The sequence below is a fragment of the Scyliorhinus torazame genome, chromosome 5 (assembly GCF_047496885.1).
Source record: "Scyliorhinus torazame isolate Kashiwa2021f chromosome 5, sScyTor2.1, whole genome shotgun sequence".
Lineage (NCBI taxonomy): Eukaryota > Metazoa > Chordata > Chondrichthyes > Carcharhiniformes > Scyliorhinidae > Scyliorhinus > Scyliorhinus torazame.
The window spans coordinates 290,911,922-290,932,239 of NC_092711.1; the positions used below are offsets into that span (position 1 = coordinate 290,911,922).

General features: G+C 54.3%; 1 protein-coding gene across 1 annotated transcript in view; it reads right to left on the reverse strand.

The window, feature by feature from the left end:
* LOC140421201 (transmembrane protein 164) overlaps positions 1-20,318 on the reverse strand; it is a 201,360-nt gene that overhangs the window by 104,441 nt on the left and 76,601 nt on the right. The window contains exon 3 of the mRNA XM_072505726.1: positions 10,361-10,427. Within this exon, the coding sequence (XP_072361827.1) occupies positions 10,361-10,427 (67 nt within the window). The remainder of the gene's footprint in view (positions 1-10,360; positions 10,428-20,318) is intronic.

Genomic DNA, 20,318 nt, shown 5'->3' on the forward strand with positions numbered 1-20,318 from the left:
GTTGGAAGCGGTCAGGGCGTATGGCTGTTGGAAGCGGTCAGGGCGTATGGCTGTTGGAAGCGGGCAGGGCGTATAGCTGTTGGAAGTGGACAGGGCGTATGGCTGTTGGAAGTGGACAGGGTGTACGGCTGTTGGAAGTGGGCAGGGTGCATGGCTGTTGGAAGTGGACAGGGCGTACGGCTGTTGGAAGTGGACAGGGTGAATGGCTCCAAACAGAAGCCGTTAGAACAGGGTGTAGCACCATCGATAACACATGAGGCGAGACGTAGAGAACTTCAATCGAGGCTTTATTGAGCAGACTTGTTCAGACTTGTTCCCCAGCAGCTCAGTCACAGAATGCAGCTGCGGGGAGTAAACCGGGTTCTTATACCCCGCCTACCTGGGTGGAGCACAGTAGGCGGCAGATCCAATCGGGACCCAGCATCTGTCCTCCAATAGCTCCTCGGCATTCATGGTGTACCGTATTACCCCTAATACATACCACCACACACACAGGGGCTGGTTTAGCACACTGGGCTAAATCGCTGGCTTTTAAAGCAGACCAAGGCAGGCCAGCAGCGCGGTTCAATTCCCGTACCAGCCTCCCCGAACAGGCGCCGGAATGTGGCGACTAGGGACTTTTCACAGTAACTTCATTTGAAGCCTACTTGTGACAATAAGCGATTTTCATTTCAAAAGAATATTGGCTCCTCAAAGCAGAGCCATTGGCTTGTTCAGCATAAGAAACAAATAACAAAGAAACGTACAGCACAGGAACAGATCCTTCGGCCCTCAAAGCCCATGCCCAAGGTCCGTTTCCCTCTATTCCCATCCTATTCATGTATTTGTCAAGATGCCCCTTAAATGTCACCATCGTTCCTGCTTCCACAACCTCCTCCGGTAGCGAGTTCCAGGCACCCATTACCCTCGGTGTAAAAAAACTTGCCTCGTACATCTACTCTAAACCTTGCCCCTCTCACCTTAAACCTACTATGCCCCCTAGTAATTGACCCCTCTACCCTGGGGAAAAGCCTCTGACTATCCACTCTGTCTATGCCCCTCATAATTTTGTAGACCTCTATCAGGTCGCCCCTCAACCTCCGTCGTTCCAGTGAGAACAAACCGAGTTTATTCAACCGCTCCTCATAGCTAATGCCCTCCATACCAGGCAACATTCTGGTAAATTTCTTCTGCACCCTCTCTAAAGCCTCCACATCCTTCTGGTAGTGTGGCGACCAGAATTGAACACTATACTCCAAGTGTGGCCTAACTAAGGTTCTATACAGCTGCAACATGACTTGCTAATTCTTATACTGGCCAATGAAGGCAAGCATGCCGTATGCCTTCTTGACTACCTTCTCCACCTGTGTTGCCCCTGTCTTATTTTAACTTTTAAAAGACTGCAACAAATTAAGGTGTCGAACAGCCATTAAAAATCAACAGGATTCTGAAGTAGTTTTGCTCATTCTTCCCGATGAACCTGGGGCGCAATTCTCCCATCGGGAGACTAAGTTCCGACGCCGGAGTGAAAACCGGAGTGTTTCACTCCGGCGTCGGAGGCCGTTCCCAGCCCCCTATTCTCCCGCCCCCGGGGGGCTAGGTGCGGCGCCGCGTCATTTACGCATGCCGGGCCTAGGCGCCGCGTAAAAGCGGCGCCGCGTAAATGACACGACCGGCGCCGCGTAAAGGACGTCACCCACGCATGCGCGGGTTGGCCAGCGGCAACACGCGCATGCGTGGTTGCCGTCCTCCCCGTGGCCGCCCCGCAAGATGTCCGATGGATCTTGCAGGGCAGCGGAGGAAAGGAGGTCCTCCTTCTGAGAGGCCGGCCCGCCGATCGGTGGGCACCGATCGCGGGCCAGACCCCTTTTGAGCCCCCCCCCCCGGTGCAGGAACCCCCCTCGCACCCCCACTGGCCGCCACCCCCCCCTCCCCCGCCAGTGTTCCCACGCTGTTCCCACCGGCAGCGACCAGGTGTGGATGGCGCCAGCGGGAACCTGTCGTGTTGGCCAGGCCATTCGGCCCATCCGGGCCGGAGAATCACCGCTCGCCCATTACCAACAGCAAGCGGTGATTCTCCCAGTGGCCAGCCGTGATTCGCGCCGCGCCGGTTTTTGGGGGGGGGGGGGGGGGGGGGGGAATCGCGTGCGGGCGTCGGGGCGGCACTCGCGCGCCGCCCGGGCAATTCTCCCACCCGGCGTGTGGGGGGGGGGGGGGGGGGGCGGGGGGGGAGAATTCCACCCCTGGTCTTTTCCTGTTTTGGGATTTTCATTACAAGATGGGGAAATTCAGAAAAGCAGGTTTATTCCCCACAGCACTTCCTGTGTTGATTCTGGTGGCCAGAGTTAAGCCCCAATTGGCAAGTTTTAATAGCCGCTGGAGAACAATTACCCAACGGGGGAACGTTTGTGACATCCATTTTTGGATGACCTATCCTTCTCTCAGGGGGATTGGCGATAGGGAAATGGATTCCGCTGGGCAGATTTAATGATCGCTGCTTCACTGGGTTCTCATTGGAGCTCCTCCTGAAGACCAGAGAAATACGGACACTTTTTCACAGCAGTATTGAGAGATGGTAACAAAATTGCCGAACAGTGCAGTTTACACCAGTAAGCTAAATGGCAAAACCGCTTTGATGGAGGCTGCACGATAAGGAGAAGGATGAAAAAACAAGGAAATGACTTGCGATTTTATCTTTGAAATCTACCAAGTTGTAGATAAGGGGTGCACTGAGGCCTGCTGGCTCTGTTAAAAACATACCGCATTGGTAATCTAATCTCATTTTTATCATGTGCGTCAAAACACTTCTGACACGTCTTGCTGCCCTGCCAATAGGGCAACCATTCATTCCATGCCATTCAGTCGCAGCTGCCTCAAGTCCACTTGTAACACACAAGGGGCTGGATTCTCCAGTCCCGAGTTTCTCAGGGGGCACGGGGGGCATTCACCGGCGGCAGGATTCTCTACGCCTGCCGCTTGTTAATGGAATTTCCCATTGAAGCAGCCGGGAAACACGTGGGTATGGGTTGTGCTGTCGTCTGGGACGGAGAATCCAAACGGACAGAGAAAGGGGGGGGGGCGTGGCGTAGTGGTCTTGTCACTGGACTGGTAAACCAGAGACCCAGAGTAATGCTCTGGGGGACCTGGGTTCGAATTCTGCCACTGCAGGTGGTGAAATTTGAATTCAACTAAATATCCGGAATTAAAAGTCTCATGATGAACATGAAACCATTGTCGATTGTCATCAAACCCCACCTGGCTCTCTAATGTCCCATAGTGAAGGAAATCTGCCATCCTTACCCAGTCTGGAGTCACATGTAGACGTGACTCCAGATTCATAGCAATGTGGCTGGCTCTTAACTTCCCCCTCAAGGGCAATTAGGGATGGACAATAAATGTTGGCCCAGTCTGCGTGGCATTCTGTTTCCTCCCACAAGTCCCGAAAGACATGCTGTTAGGTAATTTGGACATTCGGAATTCTCCCGAACAGGCGCCGGCTGGAGTGTGCCGACTAGGGGCTTTTCACAGTAACTTCATTGCAGTGTTAATCTAGGTCTACTTGTGACAATAAAGATTATTATTATATAAAAATTCCATGAATGAATAAAAAGATGAATTCCAACCAATGTTTCCTTTCACTTTTCCCAAAGCTGATGCCAGCCCGAGCCAGCTGACAGGCGATGCTGTTTAGCACTGGGGTTGGGTATCCTTCAAATTTGCCCAACTGGTTGAGGCACGATCAATTTGACTGAAGATGAAAGTTGAATCCAAACTGAGGCTTTATTGGTATCAGATGTGTGGCCTCCCACAGCAGCTGGCGAAACGGCTGCGAGCTGGAGGACACGCATGTTTATACCCCGCCTCCTGGGCGGAGCCAGAAGGCAGGGGCCACAGGCGAACCTGTCATGCAGGTTCTACCGTACATCCTCTAATATAAGTACAACAGTGGTTTACCACACTGGTAAGGATAAACAGCCCATCTTCCCATGCCTACCGTCCCAAACAGATTGACCGACAGAGCGAGCTCAGCATTTCAGTCAAAATAGAAACTACACACTCCGGTTCACTGATACAATGTACTACCTCATATTCGTGGAGAAAGCTGGGACGAACGCCAGGACGTATGCCATTAATTAATGATTCCTGCGTGGATTTTATCAGCGGGTTGTCTTTCTAAATTGAGAATTGACACTAATTTCATGAAAACAATAGCTGCTGCCTGAAGCAGCCAATGAACACTCATCATCAACAGTGTTAAAAAAGACCACAATTTACCAATGAGGAAACTTACCAGTGGGTAATTCCAGCCCATACACTAGCAGGCACATCGACACACACAGGACAGGATAGTTTACAGAGCTGTCGAATGGCCAAATTTTCCCGCCCGCCCGTGACAATGCCCGCCTGTGTAGGGGCCAGTAAATCACGGCCATGGCTTTCGTTCTATAATGATGACCAAGTACGTCTGCAGACAGACGTAAAAAAAAAAATCTGGAGTCCCACATTTCTCTTGCACCAAATGTATTTTTTTTTTTACAATCTTTAGCAATAAGATCCATGTCGGTTAATTCTGAGTATAGGCTGCAAACAACCACAGCCTTACAGCACTCTAGTGTGGGATGGTTTCAGCTCTTGAACATTTAATAAAGATCTGCAGCATTTCGACAACAGCAACCCTTCTAATCAACGATGAAAAGCCACCATAGTGAGTATTCTATGCTCATTCCAGCAACTGCCAAGTGCAACAAGCTGTCATTGTGAAGAAGATGAAATCATTTCTACTGAATGAAGAAAGAATGGCAGCAACCTGAAATACAACTGAAGACTTTACTGAGCCATCCCTGTGCTTAAATACTTTGGAGCAGACTCTAATCTGTCCTAAGTGATCAGACTTGGCAACACTCACAGTTCAAAGGGACAGGAGCCTTATTGGTGTTAGTTTTAAATTGCTGAGTTTAGTGCTAACAGGATTGTATCAACAGCAGCTTACCGAAGCACAAACAGACCCTGCTGAAACATATACATTTAAATAAGATCCATCCAGCTACGACACACTTAATTGTAAGGTTTAAAAGTTTTGTAAGCTTTGTTCTTTTGAATGCACTAAGTAGCAGGGTAAAGCCCGTACCAAAGATGTAAGCTGCCACAGGAGTACTCTGCTAGGTTTGCCTTCTCTCAGACAAGATGATAATTAAGGCTAATCAACACGAAAAGATGGTAGGTTTGGAAAAACAGCAGGAAATTCCCCAGTGCCATGTCAAATATTCCGTCTTCAATCAAAATCACAACAAATATTGGCCACAATTTTTCACCTCTGCCCCCACCCCGCGTTCCACCTTCTCCCCCCCCCCCGCGTTCCACCTGCTCCCACCCACCCCCCCGCGTTCCACCGTCCCCCCCCCCCCCGCGTTCCACCTTCTCCCATCACCCCCCCGCGTTCCACCTTCTCCCCCCCCCTCCCGCGTCCACCTTCTCCCAGCCCCCATGGGCTCCCTCCACTCCGCCCCCCCAACCTCTCTCCTCAACTCCCCGCACCCCGCCTTCCCTCCCCCACACTCCCCACCCATTCTCCCCCCCCCCACATTCCACTTTCCCTCCCCCCACATTCCACCTTCCCTCCCCCCACCCCCCACTCCACCCCCCCACATTCCACCTTCCCTCCCCCCACCCCCCTCCCACACTGCACCTTCCTTCCCCCCACACACTCGCCTCCCACACTCCACCCCCCCACATTCCACCTTCCCTCCCCCGCACCCCCCTCCCACCACTCCACCTTCCATCCGCCCACATTCCACCTTCCCTCCCCCCACACTCCACCTTCCCTCCCCCCACATTCCACCTTCCCTCCCCCCACATTCCACCTTCCCTCCCCCCACATTCCACCTTCCCTCCCCCCACATTCCACCTTCCCTCCCCCCACATTCCACCTTCCCTCCCCCCACATTCCACCTTCCCCCCCCACACCCCCTCCCCACACTCCACCTTCCTTCCCCCCCCACACACACACCCCCACACACTCCCCTGCCACACTCAACCCCCCCCACATTCCACCCTTCCCTCCCCCCACATTCTACCTTCCCTCCCCCCACATTCCACCTTCCCTCCCCCCCACACCCCCCTCCCACACTCCACCTTCCTTCCCCCCACACACACACACCCCACACACTCCCCTGCCACACTCAACCCCCCCCCACATTCCACCCTTCCCTCCCCCACAGCCCCCTCCCACACTCCACCTTCCCTCCCCCCCACACTCCACCCTTCCCTCCCCCACCTTCCCTCCCCCACACTCCCCCCACCCTCCCTCCCCCACACTCCCCCCACCCACCTTCCCTCCCCCACACTCCCCCCCATCTTCCCTCCCGCACACTCCCCCCCCCACCACCTTCCCTCCCCCACACACTCCCCCCCCCCACCTTCCCCCCCCCACATTCCCCCCCCCCACCTTCCCCCCCCACACTCCCCCCCCCCACCTTCCCGCCCCCACCCCCCTCCCCCCCACACACTCCCTCCCCCACACACTCCTTCCCCCCACACACTCCTTCCCCCACACACTCCTTCCCCCACACACTCCTTCCCCCACACACTCCTTCCCCCACACACTCCCCCTCCCCCACACTCTCCCCCCCACCTTCCCTCCCCCACACTCCCCCCCCCACCTTCCCCCTCCCCCACACTCCCCCCCCCCCCACACTCCACACTCCCTCCCCCCACACTCCCCCCACCTCATCTTCCCTCCCCACACTCCCCCCCCCCCACCTTCCCTCCCCACACTCCCCCCCCCACCTTCCCTCCCCACACTCTCCCCCTTTCCCCCCCACCTTCCCTCCCTACCTTCCCTCGCCACACTCCCCCCCCACCTTCCCTCCCCCCCCCCACCTTCCCATCCCACAATCCCCCCCCTCACCTTCCCTTCCCCACGCTCCCCCCCCACCTTCCCCTCCCCCCCACACTCCCCCCCCCCCCACCTTCCCTCCCCCACACTCCCCCCTCACCTTCCCTCCCCACACTCCCCCCCCCCCACCTTCTCTCCCCACACTCCCCGCCCACCTCTCCTCCCCACACTCTTCCCCCCCCACCACCTTCCCTCCCCACACTCCCCCCCCCCTACCTTCCCCCCTACCTTCCCTCCCCACACTCCCCCCCCCACCCCGCCCACCACCTTCCCTCCACACACTCCCCCCCTTCCCTCCCCACACTCCCACCCCCCTTCCCTCCCCACACTCCCCCCCCACCTTCCCTCCCCACACTCCCCCCCCCCCACCTTCCCTCCCCACACTCCCCCCCCCCCCACCTTCCCTCCCCTCCCACACTCCCCCCCCCACCTTCCCTCCCCACACCCCCCCCACCTTCCCTCCCCACACTCCCCCCCCCCCACCTTCCCTCCCCACACTCCCCCCCACCTTCTCGCCCCACACTCCCCCCCCCACCTTCCCTCCCCACACTCCCCCCCCACCTTCTCTCCCCCACACTCCCCCCCCCCACCTTCCCTCCCCACACTCCCCCCCCACCTTCTCTCCCACACTCCCCCCCCCCCACCTTCCCTCCCCACACTCCCCCCCTACCTTCCCTCCCCACCACTCCCCCCCCCCCGCCCACCTCCTTCCTCCCCACACTCCCACCCTCCTTCCCTCCCCACACACCCACCCTCCTTCCCTCCCCACACTCCCTCCCCCCCCACACCTTCCCTCCCCACACTCCCCCCACCACCTTCCCTTCCCCCCACCACCTTCCCTACCCCCCCACCACCTTCCCTCCCCCCACCACCTTCCCTCCCCACACTCCCCCCCCCTTCCCTCCCCACACTCCCCCCCCACCTTCCCATCCCACACTCCCTCCCCTTCCCTCCCCACACTCCCCCCCCCCCACCTTCCCTCCCCACACTCCCCCCCTTCCTCCCCACACTCCCCCCCCTTCCCTCCCCACACTCCCCCCCCCCCACCTTCCCTCCCCACACTCCCCCCCCTTCCCTCCCCACACTCCCCCCCTTCCCTCCCCACACTCCCCCCCAACCTTCCCTCCCCACACTGCCCCCCCACCTTCCATCCCCACACTCCCCCCCCCCCACCTTCCCTCCCCTACGCTCCCCCCTCACCTTCCCTCCCCACACTCCCCCACCCACCTTCCCTCCCCACACTCCCATCCCATACTCCCCCCACCTTCGCTCCCCACTCTCCTCCCCCACCTTCCCTCCCCAAACTCCCCCCCACCATCCCCCCCACATTCCCACCCCCCCCACCTTCCCTCCCCTACGCTCCCCCCTCACCTTCCCTCCCCACACTCCCCCACCCACCTTCCCTCCCCACACTCCCCCACCCACCTTCCCTCCCCACACTCCCCCCTTCCCTCCCCACACTCCCCCCCCTTCCCTCCCCACACTCCCCCACCCACCTTCCCTCCCACACTCCCCCACCCACCTTCCCTCCCCACACTCCCCCACCCACCTTCCCTCCCCACACTCCCCCCCTTCCCTCCCCACACTCCCCCCCCTTCCCACACTCCCCCCCCCCTTCCCACACTCCCCCCACCACCACCACCACCTTCCCTCCCCCCCCCCACCCACCTTCCCTCCCCACACCCCCCCCTTCCCTCCCCACACTCCCCTCCCCACCCTTCCCCCCCCAACACTCCCACCCCCACCACCACCACCTTCCCTCCCCACACCCCCCCCCCCCCACCTTCCCGCCCCACACTCCCCCCCCACCTTCCCTCCCCGCACTCCCCCCCCCCACCTTCCCCCCCACCATCCCTCCCCACCATCCCCCCCCACCTCCCCCCCAATAATCCCCCCCCACCTTCCCTCCCACCTCCCCACCCCCCCACCTTCCCTCCCCACTCCCCCCCCCTTCCCTTCCCCCCCCACCCCTTCCCTTCCCCCCCCCACCTTCCCTCCCCACAATCCCCTCCCCCACCTTCCCTCCCCACAATCCCCCCCCCACCTAACCCCCCCCCCCACCTACCCCCCCACACTCCACCTTCCCCCCCCACCCTCCGCCTTCTCTTCGCCCCCCCCCCCCCCCCACCCTCCGCCTTCTCTTCGCCCCCCACCCTCCACCTTCTCTTCGCCCCCCCCCCACCCTCCATCTTCTCTTCGGCCCCCCCCACCCTCCACCTTCTCTTCGACCCCCCCCACCCTCCACCTTCTCGTCCCCCCCCCACCCCCACCCTCTCTTCGCCCACCCCCACCCTCCACCTTCTCTTCGCCCTCCCCATCCTCCACCTTCTCTTCGCCCCCCTCATCCTCCACCTTCTCTTCGCCCCCCCCACCCTCCACCTTCTCTTCGCCCCCCCCCACCCTCCACCTTCTCTTACCCCCCCCACCCTCCACCTTCTCTTCACCCCCCCACCCTCCACCTTCTCTTCGCCCCCCCCCCCACCCTCCACCTTCTCTTCGCCCCCCCCCACCCTCCACCTTCTCTTCGCTCCCCCCTCCACCTTCTCTTTGCCCCCCCCATCCTCCACCTTCTCTTCGCCCCCCCCACCCTCCACCTTCTCTTCGCCCCCCCCACCCTCCACCTTCTCTTCGCCCCCCCCACCCTCCACCTTCTCTTCGCCCCCCCCACCCTCCACCTTCTCTTCGCCCCCCCCACCCTCCACCTTCTCTTCGCGCCCCCCCACCCTCCACCTTCTCTTCCCCCCCCACCCTCCACCTTCTCTTCCCCCCCACCCTCCACCTTCTCTTCGCCCCCCCCACCCTCACCTTCTCGTCGCCCCCCCACCCTCCACCTTCTCTTTGCCCCCCTCCCCCACCCTCCACCTCCTCTTCGTCCCCCCCCCCACCCTCCACCTTCTCTTCGCCCCCCTCCCCCCACCCTCCACCTCCTCTTCGTCCGTCCCCCACACACCACCTTCTCTTCGGCCCCCCCACCCTCCACCTTCTCTTCGCCCCCCCCCCACTTCACCTTTATCGGCGTCAATGGGATGTTGTTGGCGGAGATGATAATGTCGGTAAACCGAGAGTCAATCGCAGCACATACTACTGTTCTCATAGTTTGAAGTGATTGAGACATTTTAAAATGATGAGGCATCATATAAAATGTAAACATCGTGGGGGGAAATGTACGATTTTGCTGGTTTTCACTGCTAATTTACCGCTGTAAGGAATGACTAGACATTTGGCACCTCCACACCAATAACAGAGAGCAAATACGCTGACAATTTGTACAATGGGAGAATGTGAAAATAGATTTTTTATTTTAAATGCTGTGACGGTTTGAAATGATACTTTAGGAAAAGGACATTCCTAACATAAAAAGCAGAAATGTTCAGGAACAACAAAACTAATTTTTCCGAAGTAGATTTCCAGTCGTGAAGAGGTTTAGGACCGACCAAATGGTTCATTGGAGTTGGGAAAGCGACAGATAGAGAATGGAATACTCACCAGCCTGGTATTAACTACAGGAAATAGCAGTGCCAGTAACGCTCCATTCAACATGTGCATCTGGAGCCTGCCAAGACAGTGCAACAGAAAATAACAAGTTATTCTTTTGTTTTGCCAAGTAACCAAAACCTGGTTACAGTAATTATTCAGATAAATCAGAACAGTGAGAATAGTTTTGGTACTGCTGCATACATACCAGGTTTGCTATGTCAAAGCTTAACACTACGATATTTTAATTGCCTTCAGTACAGTAGCTTTATTTCAACAAGCATTAGTCTTGGCTCGATGCCCCCAACCCACCTCCTTCCTGTTAGAATTCTCTTGCTTATGAAAATAGGTCAGAGTTCGTGAGCAAACAGAATGCTGGGACTTCAGGGGCGTCATTCTCCGACCCCCGCCGGGTCAGAGAATCGCCGGGGACTGCCGTGAATCCCGCCCCCGCCGGTTGCCGAAGTCTCCGGCACCGGAGATTCGGCGGAGGCGGGAATCGCGCCGCGCCGGTTGGCGGGCCCCCCCGCTCGATTCTCCGGCCCGGATGGGCCGAAGTCCCGCCGATAAATTGCCTGTCCCGCCGGCGTAAATTAAAGCACCTTTCTTACCGGCGGGACAAGGCGGCGCGGGCGGGCTCCGGGGTCCTGGGGGGGGCGCGGGGCGATCTGACCCCGGGGGGGTGCCCCCACGGTGGCCTGGCCCGCGATCGGGGCCCACCGATCCGCCGGTGGGCCTGTGCCGTGGGGGCACTCTTTCCCTTCCACCTTCGCCACAGTCTCCACCATGGCGGAGGCGGAAGAGACTCCCACCACTGCGCATGCACGGGAATGCCGTCAGAGGCCGCTGACGCTCCCGCGCATGCGCCGCCCCGACATGTCATTTCCGCGCCAGCCGGCGGGGCAACAAAGGCTGTTTCCATCAGCTGGCGGGGCGGAAATCCCTCCGGCATCGGCCTAGCCCCTCAATGTTGGGGCTCGGCCCCCAAAGATGCGGAGCATTCCGCAACTTTGGGGCGGCGCTATGCCCGTCTGATTGGCGCCGTTTTGGGTGCCAGTCGGCGGACATCGCGCCGTTTCGGGAGAATTTCGCCCCAGGTGTTACTCTGATTTGGACAAAGCTGCACTAAAATTGACACACTCATTGAAAGGACTTTTTATTTTGGTTTAGGGTGGGAGAAGCTGCTTTTCAAAAAAATAATTCTGCCACTTATGTCTATATACAGATGGGTATCGGTGGGGAGGGTGGAAAGAGGGGGTGGGCAGAGAACTAGACTTGGCCATGCTGGTCTTTTGGGCAAAATATTTGACCGATCAAACATGAGCTATTGCAACCCAGGGTGCGGTTTTCTCGGATATCGGCAATGGCCGATATTAAACGGGAAAAGCGGGGTTGAGTCCGTCGTTGGCAATGGCGGTTTTCTTCATCATATAATGCAAGACTTTGGAGATAGAGGCAGGCAGGGGTTCCACAACGCATCGCTGACGGATTAGTCGGCCTTGGACATTAACTCAGCGATTCGGTGATCGGGGTATCATTCTTAAAGATCATCCCAGCACAGAGTGGGCAAACTAGTCAACAATCTTCACCCAGGTGCATCCTCTAGCACTACCCTGACAGGACTCTCTCCCCCCTGGGAGCGCTGAGCTGCCCCCGGGAGTGCTGAGCTGCCCCGGGAGTGCTGAGCTGCCCCCGGGAGTGCTGAGCTGCCCCTGGGAGTGCTGAGCTGCCCCTGGGAGTGCTGAGCTGCCCCCGGGAGTGCTGAGCTGCCCCCGGGAGCGCTGAGCTGCCCCCGGGAGCGCTGAGCTGCCCCCGGGAGCGCTGAGCTGCTCCCGGGAGCGCTGAGCTGCCCCCGGGAGCGCTGAGCTGCCCCCGGGAGCGCTGAGCTGCCCCCGGGAGCGCTGAGCTGCCCCCGGGAGTGCTGAGCTGCCCCCGGGAGTGCTGCGCGCCAGCAGCACACCTTCTGAGGTCAGTCATGCTTCACGCCATTCTGACATCACGCCATAGATACATGGCGGGGTATGAACCCGGGTTGGGACCTGACAACGAGATGCTAATTTATTACAATGAGGTTCCCGACGTTGAATGGCAGGAAACATGGCCCACCACTGACGGGGGGAGGCAACGGTCACTTTCCGATGTTACGTCAACGTCAAATGCGACTTTGGCCTTAGAATCATAGAATCCCTACAGTGCAGAAGGGGGCCATTCAGCCCATTGAGTCTGCACCGGTCCTCTGAAAGAGCACCCTGCCTAGGCTCACGTCCCCATCCTATCGCCATAACCCAGTAACCTCACCTATCTTAGATTCTAAGGGGCAATTTACCATGGCCAATCCGCCTTACGTGTACATCTTTGGACTGTGAGGGTAAACCGGAGCACCCGGAGGAAACCCACACGGACACAGGGAGAACGTGCAGATTCCACACAGTCACCCTGGACCAGAATTGGCCCCGGGCCCCTGGTGCTGTGAGGCAACAATACCATTTCCCGCATTCGCCGGCAAACCCGCCCGACTCAAACGGGAGAGGAAAATCCCAACCCAATCTCGGTTGGAAGTGGCAAAATTTATAAGCCAACTGCTTCCAACTAGTCAGGGTATCCACTTGAGCATTGACGTGCTTTGAACATGGAAATTGGGTGTCCTAATGCCTAATTTAGGCCCAGATTAAAATTCATCAAATGGATGCAGATTGGTCCCATGCTCCAGGCTCCTCCGCTCAAGCCCTTTTACTTATCCACCTCCCTCTTCTCTTTTAAAGGCCATCCTTAAAACCCATTTGACCAGGTTTTCAGTCCTTCCTTCTAATTTCTCCTCCTTTGGTTTAGTGCACATTTATTCCAGGAGTTATGACTCAGTGCAGCACCTTGGGATGTTTTTCTTCTTGGTTATCTATCCTTTAGCACAGGGACATCTATCTAGCTAGTGCTGCGACCTAACGTGTGTTAATTAGATGAAGACTACTCAGAATAAATTCTCTGCAGCAACCTGCAGGTGGGTAGCAGAGGAAAGATCCCGATGGTAAATCCAAGTCCCAGAGATGTCCTTAATTTGTCACAACACGCAGACCCCCCCTGTGAACTGAGGCCCAATGTGCTGGACCAGCAAGTGTCTCGTCTGGCACTATTTACATCACTGCACCTGCTTTTCAAAGCGGGAGTCCTGCTGAAAAGTCTAAACTGATCACAAACTACTTTGTCGGCCAAGGAATCGAGATGGATATTGAAATCCCAAATTAAATTATTTATCCAATTCCCTTTTGAAAGTTATGACTGAATCTGCTTCCGGGATCCTTTAGCCGGCAATGGATGGCAGTATTAGGATGAGCATCCGTGGTTTCAGGCTGCTGCAAATTCACCCTCCATAGAATGCTTCCCGACAAAGCTCACGATGTTCACCCTGCCCGAGGCTGGCTTAGCCTCGAGTTCTATTCAGCAAATCTATTGAGGCACCGGGCAACTGATAGAGCCTGGCATACACTCCCTACGTTCAAATTAATGGTTTCTTCACACACAGAAAAGCAAGAGGCAAAATCCTCCCAAAGCACAACGGCGTCTTCCCCAAGCCTGTAATATTATCCATCAGGAGTCAACTTCAATTCTATAGAGAAAAGGTCAATGGTGAGCTAAAGCAATGGAACTATTTGTCCTGTAGAAGCTGCGGCAGGAGCATTAGGGTTCAGAAAACTGCTCCTTTTACAGTTTTGCAACACGAGGATTTAGACTTCATCCAAAACAGATTTTTAAAAAGCAGAATGTGCCGGAAAAGCTCTGCGGGTCCATCAGCATCTGTGCGGAGAGAAATAGAGTTAACCTTTCTGAGAGGCCGTGGCAGTGGCGTAATGGTATTTTCAGTGATCCAGGGCAACGCTCTGGGGACCTGGGTTCAAATCCCACCATGGCAGATGGTGAAATTTGAAATCAATATAAATCTGGAGCTTAAAGAGCAATGATGACCATGAAACCATTGTCGATTTAACATTAAAAAAAACATCTGGTTCCCTAATTTCCTTTAGGGAAGGAAATCTGCCGTCCTTACCTGGTCTGGCCTATATGTGACTTCAGACCCACAGCTTGGGGTGCGGATGACTCTTGCATGCCCTATTGAAATGGCCTAGCAAGCCACTCAATTCAAGGGCAATTAGGGATGGGCAATAAATGCCAGCACAGCCAGTGACACGCACATCCCATGAATCAATAAGATAAAGTCCAGCATGAATCTTTTTCCATTTCTCTCTGCACCGAAGCTTCAAGACCTGTTGAGCTTTTTGTTCTCAGTATCTGCACATTTTTGCTTTTATTGTAGGGTTCATTTTGTTCAATAAATATTCATAATTGTTAACTGAAGTCACTTTCAACCAAAGCACAGCTAAAACCACTTCCAGGCTGATCTGGTACAAGGCCAACAGCATAACAATGCACATGTAGTAATCGTCCAGTTAAACTCATAAATCACATCTTACAGTAGCGGAGAGGTGACAGCATAATTGAGGAACAGACTGAGGACACAGAAACACTACGGGGCTGAAATCTGTCTTGGGTATTACGGCATGCTGGACAAGGGAGAATCCATTGCTTCAATTGAGAGGGGAGAGTGTAGCAGAGAGAGCCAATTCTCTATCACCTGTTCTGCATTACTGCCCAAGATAAACTTCACTGTTCCATATAATCATACAAGCACAGAAAGAGGTCACTGTACCTGCGCCAGCTCTTTGAACCTCGCTCAATCTCAGTCCCCTGCTCCTTCCCCAAAGCTTTCTTTCAATCACACTTACTTTTGCAAAGGGATTTCAGACCCTTTATCAATGCCGTGATGGCCTAGCCTCAGGGTATTTAATACAAAACAGCTGTGCTTTTTAAAAGCACCAAGGAGAATTTCAAGGTTAACACTAAATGTGATTTTTTTTTAAAAAAATACTCGAGTACAGGATAAAAAAAAGGAGCTCTCTCCCGCGTGCTGTAATTTTTAGTATTTGAAAAAGAAAATGGGAGATCCATCACTGCATTTCTCAGAGCACCTGCTTGTCTGAGAAGAGGGACAAATTTAATGTATTGCACAGACTTCTAAAACCCTTCTGTGTCATACATCAGCTGTCGACAATGGTGGAACTTCACAGGCTTGGCAGACGGCAGGAACGATGGTGCCTTGACTGGGAGCAAACACAAGCTCCTGTCAAACACAAACCTGAATTCAAACAATTATAACGTTGATTCCCCCAGTGCAGCTCTCCTTAATAATAATCTTTATTAGTGTCACAAGTAGGCTTACATTAACACTGCAATGAAGTTACTGTGAAAAGCCCCGAGACGCCACACTCCAGCGCATGTTCGGGTACACAGAGGGAGAATTCAGAATGTCCAATTCACCTAACAGCACGTCTTTTGGGACTTGTGATAGGAAACCAGAGCACCCGGAGGAAACCCACGCAATAGGAAAGGTCACAGTCTGTGGGCTACAGTCTCCAGCTATTATACTGCAATGAAATGATGTCAGCTGGCACAAGTTATTAGAGCTCAACCTGGGCCAGAATGTTCAAGCTTGCTGGAGCCAATCGGGCCCAAACAAATACCCTCTGTCGGTCAGCATGCCAGATTGCCGGCACAGTCCCACTTCTAGAAGATTTATCAGGAGGCTGGTTTGGGAGAGAAATTGGCTATCCACCTGTAAGCAGTGGATAGCCAAATGAGGGTATTTGGGGACAATTAAACCTCCTCTCCTTCTCCAACTAGATTTTTCCCATCAGGGTATGGGCTTCCCACGGTGACTACACCATGGTCAGCGAAAGGTGCTGGCTCCTGGCAGCAGACCAGTGGGTCCGCGCTCCAGGGGCACTTTTAAGACCCCTCCCGTTGCTGATGGGGGATAAGTGGCTGCGGTGGTGATCACAGGCAGATCGGTGGCAGGGTTCGCCCTCTGTAAATGCAGCCTGGCAGCTGTACCATGGTTACGCTGAAAGGATAAAAAGTGTTGATCAGGCACCTCCATCTCGAGGGGCTTCCTCACCTCAGCTTTCTCATTGCTGGATTGCCTTCCAGCTTCGAGAGCCAGCAAGCCACCCTTAACCACCCCAATGTTGGGGGTCATAATGCAGGGCGGCTTCTAAGTCCCTTGTCGATCATCATTTTCCTGGATTCCCTTACAAAGGGTGGGACTTGGGTGAGGAAAAAGAATGAAAAGCTAATTAACAGAGAGAGAGACACTGCCCTTCAATCATTAGAAATTACAATGACAATTTGCAGTTAGCTACCATCTTCCAAGTTAGTAAAACAGCTTGAGGTGTGAGACAGAGGTGTTATCAATCAAAGCTTGATGCCAAGTCACAAGAGGACCAATAACTTGGTCAAAGAGGTAGGTTTTAAGGAGCTGATCCAATTGTCAACAATAGCAGTTGCTGCATTACACATACTGTGTTGTAGACTTTATGCTTTGAGTTGTGTTGGGAGACATGATAAGCACATCAACACGAGAGCCTCCTTTCCTCTATGTTCAATGGAAAGGGTGAATCAGGGAGCTTGTTGAGCAACTTGCAGCCCCGATGAGAACTTGGGAACAGTGGGGAGCGGCTGTTGGGACTAACTAGTGTCTTTGACAATTGGTCAGTCACTCCATCATCTAATGTTCACTAACTTAGCAATAATAGACTTGGGCCTCTAATTTCCTTAGACAAATTAAAGGGATCAATTTGAATGTTATTTACAGTCCAGGATAGAGAGCACATGCACATCCACTAATGAATACAGGCAGCAAGATAAAAGTCTATTCACAAGGCAAAGCATTCATCTCCTCGAGAACTCCCCAAGTCAATAGTCTGTTTCTCCCGAGGGCCTTGTTTTCCTATTTATTCAGCAATCTCTACCTACTGATCTAGTCATGCAAAAATTTCAATTGATTTGTCTTCAGACTTTCAAGCTATTATACAAATTGAACCAGATATTGGAACGATAGAAGGCCATTAATGGCTTTTGCAACTGTTAAGAAAACAAAGGTAGTTTTAAGGGATTTATATTTGTACTGGTAAACATCAGGAGTAAGGTATAGATTTAAGTGGATTTAATTTAATGTTTTTGTGCCTGGAGGGTAAAACCTATAGTTAGAATCATGCTAGACAAAGGTGTTTGTATGTGTGGTGGTTGGTTAAGTTCCAACTGTGATTCTATTGTGTTAAGAGCGGACTACACGTGAGTAAGTAAACTAGCAGTGGTTGCTTAGCAACTGGAGCGTTGTAAGGTAGAAAAGCTTTTAAGTTTTAGTTTTAGATGGATATATTGCAGTTGAAGGACACCACAAAGTGAACATCCCTCAACTCTGCCAGAGGAAAGGCTAGCCAGGACGGGAGCTATAAAAAGGCAGGCTTCTCAAGGAGCCAGTTACTGTCCAATTAAGCAGGGAATTAGCTCAGGAATAATGGCTTAAGACAACTGAATTTAAGGTATTGTTCAGAATAATTCTTTTTTAAAAATATTTTTATTAAAGTTCACGTTTTTACACTATGTAAAAATAGATGAGGCGGTTACAGTTTATATGATGCTCCCTTTCGGCACCCCGACAACGCGCCCCCCCCCCCCCCCCCCCCCACCCCACTGTTTCCGGGTCTTATCCTAGGCCTTTTCGTTCACCGTGTGTGGTTGTTTGGTGTTCTGTGGGCAGTGCCTTTCCTCTCCCTTCCCTCTCTCTCCCTGTCGCTTGGCCAACCCTCCTTTCTTTTCTGCTCTTCTCCTCCTGTTGTCTGCTTGTCTTTTGGGGGTTCTTTATCGTGTGGCCTTGTGTTGGGCCCTCTGGTCCCTGTGTCGGTCTCTCTCTGGCCTCCCCCTTGGTGCTTCCTCCCATCTCTCCCCACCTGTTCCTCCCCCTCTCGTTCCTGTCTGCTTTCTGCAATCCCTGTGGCTCCTGTGCGCCCCCCACCCCCCTCCCCGCTCTATCAGTTGTTGCCTTCAAACAGGTCTTGGAACAGGTTGGTGAATGGCCCCCACGCCTTGTGGAAGTCATCTTCAGACCCTCGGATGGTGAACTTGATCTTCTCCAGGTGGAGAAATTCCAATAGGTCTACCAGCCAGTCTGCAGCTGTGGCTGCTGCTGCTGATCACCAGCCGAGCAGGATTCTCCGGGAGGCGGTTAGGGAAACAAAGGCAAGGGCGTCAGCCCTCTTCCCCATGTGAAGTTCTGGCTGGTCCGATACTCCAAGACTGCCACTCTCGAGCACGGCTTCACCCTCACCCCCACAACCTTGGACATTGCCCCGAAGGCCGTTCAGATGCCGACACGTCTGGTGCATGCCCAGAACATGTGGGCGTGGTTGGCCAGGCCTCCTTGGCACCGTTCACATTGTCCTCCACTTCCGGGAAGAACCTCTTCATTCGGGTTCTTGTCAGGTGCGCTCTGTGCACCACTTGTAACTGCACGAGGCTTAGCCTTGCGCAGGAGGAGCTGGAGTTGGTCCTGTTCAGTGCTTTGCTCCAGAGTCTCCACCCTACTTCCATCCCTAGCCCTTCTTCCCATTTTTCCCTTGTTTTGTCCAGAGGGGAGCGTGTCCTTTCTAAACGTAATCCGTACATGTCCCTCTTTCCCAAACCGTCTGTGTCTACTAACTCCTCCAATATTGTGTCGCTTGGGGACCTTATCATCTCCTTACGGAGAAAGTTTTTGATTTGCACATAATAATAAAAATCTTTATTGGCTTACATTAACACTGCAATGAAGTTACTGTGAAAAGCCCCCAGTCACCATGTTCCGGCACTTGTTCAGGCACACTGAGGGAGAATTTAGAATCTCCAATTCACATAACAGCACATCTTTTGGGACTTGTGGGAGAAAACCGGAGCACCCGGAGGAAACCCACGCAGACACGGGGTGAACGTGCAGATTCCACACAGACAGTGACCCAAGCCAGGAATCGAACCTGGGACCCTGGCACTGTGAAGCATCAGTGCTACCCACGGTGATGTTGGAGTTATGTTCCTGTCCGTTCGGTAGTTCCAGTCTCTCCGTCTGCTCTTCTATGGTCGGCAGTCTGTCCCCTGTGTTAAAGTCCCTAGCCGTCAGTGTCCCGCGTCCTGTCTCCTCCTCTTAGAGGTGGCGTCCAGCATGACTGGTGGAAACCTCTGGTTGCCGCAGATGGGGGCCATGGTGGACACCTCGATTAAACTGAAGTGCTGTCTCAATGGTTCCAGGTTCTTAGTGTTGCTACTACCACTGGGCTGGTTGAGCGTTATGCTGCTGGGGATGGGAGCGCTGTCGTGGCGAGGGCCCGGAGGGTTGTTCCAGTGCAGGAGGACACCTCCAGCCTCACCCATTCCATGTTTGATTCCTTCACATAGATACATAGAAGAGAGGAGCCTTTTGGCCCTTCTAGCCTGCTCTGCCATTATCAACATCATGGCTGATCGCGATCATCCCCTCACTTTCTCGGTCACGGCTGGCTAGTGGTATTATTGCAAATTCGTGAGGGCCAGGCCTCCCATGCGTCTTCTCCTTTGCTGTGCTGTTTTAGGGATTCTTGGATTCTTCCCCCTCCAACACAAACGCCATAATCAATTCAACAACTTCAGATGATTAGCTCTACCCCACCTCGACCCCTTTGTTTTCATCCCATTTCATTTTAACTGTCTTTTACCATTTCTTTCTTTCTCGTCTTACTTTATATATAATCCCCCTTTCCTTACCTTTTCTCCCCTTCCCCTCCCTCCACATCTACATCTGTCACAGTTTATCCTCCGATTTTAGTTTCTCTGGCCTTTCACACCTTTTGTTCTCTCTGGGGACTGATGTGTTGGGTGCTCTGGATCCGTGGAACACATACAGGCCACCAACACTTAAAATAGCACAACACTATTCTATTAAGTTAGAAACTGTTTTGAACATACTTTCACTGTGGGTTAATACGATGTTAGATTAAACTAAAGACCTATGCCTGTCCTAACCAGTCTGTGCACTCAGCACATGGTGAAGATCTGTGCTGTAAGCTGCAAGCTC